At 35.4% G+C, this 7,768-nt stretch overlaps 1 protein-coding gene across 3 annotated transcripts; it reads left to right on the top strand.

The window, feature by feature from the left end:
• The first annotated feature begins 358 nt into the window (after positions 1–358).
• Positions 359–6,644, top strand: LOC104104184 (vacuolar protein sorting-associated protein 32 homolog 2-like). 3 transcript variants are annotated; one of them, XM_009612188.4, is made up of 8 exons: positions 359–499; positions 654–770; positions 2,004–2,103; positions 3,370–3,455; positions 3,560–3,651; positions 4,181–4,295; positions 4,376–4,565; positions 6,356–6,644. In XM_009612188.4, the coding sequence occupies exons 2-7, from the start codon at positions 699–701 to the stop codon at positions 4,559–4,561; spliced, it is 651 nt and encodes a 216-aa protein (XP_009610483.1). In that variant the 5' UTR covers positions 359–499; positions 654–698; the 3' UTR covers positions 4,562–4,565; positions 6,356–6,644. The 3 variants fall into 3 exon arrangements, with proteins under 3 accessions (XP_009610483.1, XP_009610484.1, XP_009610485.1); XM_009612189.4 differs by having other exon boundaries at positions 360–499; positions 657–770; XM_009612190.4 differs by having other exon boundaries at positions 475–537.
• Positions 6,645–7,768: the final 1,124 nt, after the last annotated feature.

Below are 7,768 nucleotides of genomic sequence, written 5' to 3'. Positions count from 1 at the left end.
TTAAACTTTTTTCGAAACTAGTGTTTGACCATGAAATTTTTAAATTTCACTTAAAGTTGAATTTCAGATTTTTTTTGAAATTTGAAAAATTTCAACAAGATGTTTTTCAAATTTTTTACTTTATCACTCAAAAAAATTCAAAAATATCTCCAAATTTTATTAATATCTAAACATAACTCTAATTTTCAGATAACATTTTCCCTTTGAATTTTTCTTTTCCACTTTTTCCGGAATTTCACAATTCTAATGTCCAAACACCCACTTAGTATTTTAGTGTAATTTATGAAAAAAGGAAAACAAAAACTCTATTGGTCTGTTATTTCAGCTTAAACGACAGGATGTAACTCGTAATAGTGACGTCTCCTTTTCCATCTAAATCATCTTTTTCTAAAAAGAATCCACTTTGATTTCCTTTGAGAAATTTCTCAGATCATTTACAAAGTTCAAAGTCAAAATTTGATTAATTTCCAATTTTCCACAACCTCTCAAGTTTTCTCAGGTCAGTCCATCAAACTCTATTCTCAATAAAGCAAACCTGTATGTATATACAATTATTTGCAAAAGTTCATGAAATTTTTTTCAAGATTCATATATTCATTGTGTAGATCGGTTTTTTCAGTTGATCTAATGAACCCCCCGATTTTTTCTTGCAGCAGTTAGATAATTTTCATTTTCTGAAGCTTTAACAAAATTTAACAATGTTTCCCCGACTCTTTGGAAAACCTAAACAAGAAACAAATGCTCTAGCTACACTAGACAAGCTAAACGAGGTATGATCCTGTTTTTTTTGGTTTTCTACTTTAGATTTTGTTTTATTTTTATTATTTGTGGCTCTTTCAATTTTCACTTTTATGTTTGATGATGATGAAAAATCTCGTTATTTGCTGGTTATGGAAAGGGGGTGGGGGGAGTAAGTATTAGCTATCTATACTATTATTATAGTTAATGTGCCGTGTAACTGGATTCTGTTAAAGTTGGAATTGAATAGTAGCTCTGTTAGTTATGTGAGATTTTTTTGTGGAATTTGTTGCAAGAAAGGAACTTGCTATAATCCTGCACTTCTGTATGTTGTGTTGTTGTAATCATCTATTTCTCTCAGTTTAGTTTATGTTTGCTCTACGAACTAAAAGTTTGTGCCTTTGTGGAAATTGTATATATTATTGCAGTCTTATCTATCGAAAGGAAGAAAAGAAAGAATAATGAGTCATAATGCAGGTTAATATTTGGTTCCATCTAATGTAATTCACTGACTCAAGAGTGTTAATGATGTTCTTTGTCGCAAGAGCATCCGACTTCCTACCCTAAGAGCCTGGGAGAGAGCAAGTTGGCTTCAGATCTTTGTATGGCTACATGGGTTTACAGTTCTATTTTATTCTCAGATACAAACTTATGAGAAATGATGGGAAGCTCCTCCATTTTGCTGGTGGAAGGATAGTGGACAGAGGCTATATACAATATTTCGAGCCTGCTAGATTTTAGCTGCCATAGGCGGATATGATAGATTTTACAGGTGGCTTTTTTGCAACCCGATTGTATTTGAGAGAATGAGTGACTGCATACTGCTTACCCTTTCCAGAATAGCTGTGCTGCAAAGTTTGATAGTTTTCATCTATGTTGCGCGGACTCTGAGCCGCAGTTGTTTGGCCTAGTCTTAGTTGGGGGCAAGTTCATAAAGGGTGTGGGCTCTTTGCCAAATATGTTGGTGGCAGTTATTCATGTTATTTCATTCTTAACTCAGGCATGGCTTACTTTTGGACCATCTTATTTGATCTAGGAAGACAAATGCGAAGCTAGAACCAAAGGGGTTTGTATTATCGTTATTTCCACCTATTTTGGTGAAGAAATTGATTGTTATCTTCTGTCCCCTAGTTTGCTCCATCATTTTGTAGACTGGTTTTGTCATAACTTTCTTTCTTGTTAATCTCAGCCAAAGTTATTGGCTTATTTAAAATTTTCAAGTAAATAATAAAGAGCTTACATTTTATTTTGGTTATTCTGCACAGACTCTTGAGATGCTTGAGAAAAAGGAGAAAGTTTTACTGAAGAAGGCTGCTGGTGAGGTTGAAAAAGCTAAGGAATTTACTAGAGCGAAAAACAAAAGGGGTATGGTCTATTGAAAATCATTGACAAGATGAGATTTCTCCATCCTATGTAGTTCACTAGTTATGGATACTTTTTACATTGAGATTTTTGCTTTATTATGGTCTATGTTACTGTAATGCACTTAAGGATGCGACATACTATGAAAAATATTCTTTTGCATGTATGATCAACTGCTGGATGTTTAATGTCCATTATTGCCATGTGTTTGCATGATCTCTAGAATCGAGTAATATCAGACAAATCTGATGATTTGATTATATTTTGTGTGTGAGACAAAGTAGTTTATGTATGGTGAACTTGCTAGGTTAACAGGTGAAAAATTATCTTATAATTTGTAGAAATAACGGGGTTATTCCTAGAGGTCCTTGTCATTTCAGAATTCCAATTAAGGTTCTACTTAATGTTTCAACTAAGCCAATTCGAAGTAAGAAACAAACTGGAAAATAAAGTTACTACTGTTGATATGCGTTTTTAATCTCTAACTATTTTATCTACTTTTTTTGTTCAAAGAGGGCATGGTTCAAAAGAAAATTTTGTAGTTAAAGCTTAGGAGAGTTATTGTGCAATAGGGAGAGATTTTAGTCCTTTGGCTTACCTAGTAGGTTACAAGTGTTATCTTTGCAGTTTCTCATGCTATAGACAGTATGCAATACATGATCGATCAACCAACGTGGCTTCAATTCCATACAACATTAGGGTCAGCTGTATGAATCCCCTGAAAGCTATTTTGCTGTGTTCAGACCCAAATCATCTGAAACAACTATGCAAGACACACTTGGCAATAAAAGTTTGACTTGTTTTTGGAGATATGTTAGAACAGGTAAATAGTTAAAGATAATAATGCATTTCCTCTGAAAGAGCTCATTAGAGAATGATGGAAGCTTAGAGATGCTTTCTATGAAACTGCATTTGATCCTGGCTGATCTGGTGAAAGTCTGGATACCTTGCTCCATTTTACTGGTTTACCGGATATATTTCTACCTTAAAGAAAAGGAACAAACATGGTTTACTTGCTCATGCCAGCTCAAGCTAGTCTGTTGTGTTTGAGTTTCAACGGATGATAGAGGGAAATTGGATATGTCAAGCAGCTATGTTTCTCGCTCATGTACATGGATTTTCAGTTTTCACTGCCTTAGCATTGCGAGGACATACTGTGTTATAGGATGATGATGTGAATTATGTTCTCGTATTTTTTAACATTTTTCCCTTGCTAAATTTTTCATATTTGATTTGTTTACAGCAGTAACGAATTTCTTTCTCTTTTAGCTGCAATACAATGTTTGAAAAGGAAAAGGCTTTATGAGCAGCAAATTGAGCAGCTTGGAAACTTTCAATTGCGTATTCATGATCAGGTGCTCTTCATGTGTTCGTACATCTTGGAATCTTTGCACCAAAACTTATCATACCAGCATGAAGAGACATGGTTTGAATTCACTTGTTTGTGTCTTGGTTTCAGATGATAATGTTAGAAGGTGCAAAAGCCACAACGGAGACTGTTGATGCTTTAAGAACTGGAGCAGCTGCTATGAAAGCTATGCAGAAGGCAACGTAAGTTGTATATGCTACATGTTAAGTGCTATTTACTGCTCTTTTCTTCTGTAGATGCAAACAGCTTTTGCAGAGAAAAGCTGTAGAAACATACAGGCTGATTAAAGCGAGGAATGAGAGATTTTCAAATAAGAATTTTTTCCTTGATGCATGTTAAAGCATCGACTTTATCTTGTTATGTTCTTACATGATTTACAAGATATAGTCTGTCATTATTGAGTCACAGCAGAGGTTTACTCTTTGAAGCGTGATCTTAATGGATGTCTAATCTTAAATTCCATAACACTTTATATCTTTTAGTTACGAGTTGCCGTCTTGCCATATGCTATGTCGGCACATGCAAGGGTGTAGTTCCCTCATCCCCACACTTACATGTCGTGTTTTCTGTGTGTGTCACCTAGTGTTTCTGATTCATCAGGATAATCTCCACTACTTGCTAGTAATTAGTTCAGTATGTTGTTATGTTCATGGTTATCCTTGTTAACTTGGGGTTGTCCCTGATATGCACTAATATATTCTGTTTTTTCAGGAATATTGATGATGTCGACAAAACCATGGATGAGATCAACGAGCAAACAGAGAATATGAAACTGATTCAGGAAGCATTGGCAACACCAATTGGTTCAGCTGCTGATTTTGATGAAGTATCTTCGGATTATTCCTAACTTCGTCTAAGTTGTATTTCACTCGTTCGGAACAAGAATTTACCTGTATCTTTTTGCAGGATGAGTTGGAGGCAGAGCTTGAAGAACTGGAAGGAGCTGAGTTGGAGGAGCAGCTCCTTCAGCCAGCTACAACCGCTCCTGTCGCGCCAATTAATGTACCTGCTGGTAGGCAACAAGTGCGTCCTGCTGCTCAGAAGACAGAAGAAGATGAGCTTGCTGCTTTGCAGGCTGAAATGGCTCTTTGAACAGGTCATTTCCCATTCGATTTCCTATGTTGCCCCCCGAGTATTCAGACTAGGAATCCTGATTTGTGTATTTAAAATTTTGACCTGATGATATATTGCTATTTACACGGGCAAATTACAACCAGTGTTTTAAAAGGCATGAGCGTAAGGTGAGGCGTAAGCCTCGAGGCACGGGGCGTAGGCCTCATGGGTATTTAATTTTTACTATTTAATAAAATAATATAATTACATTAAATATTTTTAAATAAGTAAAATTGCATAAAAATTAAAGAAAACTATAAATAAGTAAAAAATATATATAGATGTGTTCAATCCCCACTAATAACTAGTCAAAATAATCCTTATACGCTACTTACTAGCACAAGTAACTTGAGTTGAAAAGAATAAAGTTTTCTACATGAGGAACAAAAAGGATGACTAACCTGCAATTTGAACTTTGAACTCGCTGCTATGGACGAAAATGGAGCTTTCTTTGGATTTGCAAAAAAAAATCGTTCGTTGCTTTTGGGAGATAGTAACATACTAGCGTACAAGATAAATAATTAGGAAGACCATAAATTAGGGCTTCTAGCAATAAAAAAAAAGTCTTGACTTTTAAATTTGATATTTCAGTTCTTTTTAAAACTTCTGATTAATTACAAGCTGACTTTTGAGAATTTGAGTATTTACTAAGGACTTATTCAACAAATTTTATTTTAATTTGAAAAAGTCTCCTGGGCTTACGCCTCACTGCAAAAACTCGCCTTAACGCCCGGGTGTACGCCCCAAATGGCTGGGCGTACGCCTCCTGAGACTTTCGCCCCGCACCATCACCTCGGGGCATTTTCGGTGCGCCTCGCGGCCCTCGCCCTGGGGCTTGCCCAAGAAACGCCTTTTAAAACACTGATTACAACTGAAACATGCTATTTTTATAATTTTTAAATATATTTGAAAACACTTCCAGTTTTATGTTTATTTTCATTTTTTTTCCTTTGTGGTGCCTGCAGACTGCAGTAGCCGTAGTCCCTAAGTCGGTGGTTGACTTTTGTGTGTGTGTGTGTTGGGGGGGGGGGGGGGGGTTAATGTTCATTATTAACTAATATCCATTTTCATCACCTTTATGTCGGTTATTGATCCATTAATTTGATATGGCTCTTACATTTCTAACTTGAATGACGTCAGTTGAGGCAAAGGAATGTTCAAAATGGGCTTAGCATAATATGAATGTCTGCCAATTCAAACTGGTTTAATCGAAAGGAAATTGTTCGACTCGTGTTCGACTTTCATATCTGGATATGGATACTAGGATAAGCGTGTAGGACGCAATCAGCCGCCTTCCTATTCGCTTATCAGTTTGCTAACGTCATTCCACTCTCGACTCTTGAGAACCAACTAAAGATTTCTGTTCGTTCTCAACCCCTTTGTTAACCCAATTAAGAGCAGGAAAAGGAACCTTTAGTGCCACCATAAACAGATCATAGAATACAAAGAATCTCTCTGAAATTTAACCAGCAAATAGTGGTCCTGTATTTTGGCCAATTTATTTTAGTTACTCTTTCAAGATGCCAACTGGATATCAGATATTGTCTTGGTCATGTAGATGTGATGTGTTTCAACAAAGTTGTTTACATTTTAAATGACAGTAAAGTCACGATCGATGGACTGTGTTATGCATTTTCGCTGGATTTCATGTTCTTAGATGCAATTTCAAGCAATGATGCAGCTGGAACGTTTGCAGTCTTTATGATTGATTTCGTGTGGTTGGCGTTTGAACTTTCTTGACTGCTTCCTTGTCTGGTGTTTTTTTTTTTGCAGTTCTCGTTGCCTATCACGAGACAGTGTAAAGATGTGATGTATTCTTATGGTGGAGGATTATACGTCGGGCTCTACTCTCCCTCCAGTCTTCATGTTGAATTCGTAACATGCATGCAGGATCAAAAGTAAATGTGTAAATGACAGCAGATGAGTTTAATTCTATATCAAGTTGAAGTGGGAAAGAGCATGCTACTTTTGCGTGAAATATGAAAAAGATGTTATAAAATTCTCTTTAATGAATTTTCATGACTTGATTATTTATAATTGAAATATTCCGATGCTAATTAAACTTACCTTGCAAAGGTTAAAAGGTTTAGGAGTTACTTATTGCTATTGCAGATGATTGAAACTAGTAGTGTTTAAAAAATGAGGAAACGAAAGATTGTGAGCATTGATCAAATTCCTTCATTTGCATGGCAAAAATAAGCACAAGACAGTCAATATTATACTTCCCCTAATTACTATTAAGTCTTGCTCGCTGAAATGGTTTTATATTTTCCTAAGTTTGGTTCTATCACGTTTTATAAGAATAAGACACATAATTATGACTATTTATCCAATAAACAAGCAGTTGCCATTACGACCCTCTCGCTAATAACTAGATTTGTTCTTTTCCTATATTCTTTACTTCATTTTCATTTTTGGTTTCCACAAAATAGTAGAAATTCACTTCCAAAAAACTATCTGAAACACCCCCTTTTTTTTCAATGCTGTACATTTCTCATGTTTCCTTCTAGTTGACATCAACTCCACATAATTCTTATCATTTTAAATACTAAATGAGAGATTACATTAGTGTTTTCACTTAATCCCTCCTGTTTAATTATACATTTCAATGACTAATGTAAACTCTATCTTTTTTGAGATTGTAGTTCCAACATATTCATCAGCTGAAAGTGACTGGAAAATCAATATCTTCAAGAACTGATTGTTGATTCCATATGCCTGCACCCATAATTTCATCACCCATAGGAAACCCCTCAAATGTATTAAACCATGCTAGATCAATATTCTCATGCATTTCAACTGATGAAGATCCAAAAATCATCGATTCTTCTCGAGAAGTCGAAATCTTGGAATAGTCTTGAGTGAATCTTGAAAGAGGAAATTGTTTTTGGTCATGTTGAACCATGTTTTTGTTATTATTGAGAATACTACTGAATCCAGCAGAGTCCCAATTTGGAAATGGAAATTGTATTGGAGAATAGGCTGCTTGTTGTTCTTCCTCTTTTGGTACCATTGATGAGGAATGAAAAACTTGTTTGCTATCATCAAAGTTGTTTGTGGGGTTTGCATTTGGTGTTAGTAACTTCTTCTTCAATTTGGTATTCCAATGATTTTTCACATCATTGTCTGTTCTTCCTGGTAGCTTAGATGCTATAATAGACCATCTGCAATATCAATAAAAAATTT

Source organism: Nicotiana tomentosiformis, chromosome 8 (assembly GCF_000390325.3).
Source record: "Nicotiana tomentosiformis chromosome 8, ASM39032v3, whole genome shotgun sequence".
Lineage (NCBI taxonomy): Eukaryota > Viridiplantae > Streptophyta > Magnoliopsida > Solanales > Solanaceae > Nicotiana > Nicotiana tomentosiformis.
The sequence above is the reverse complement of the archived record's forward strand: the minus strand, read 5'-3'. Positions and strand labels throughout refer to the sequence as shown.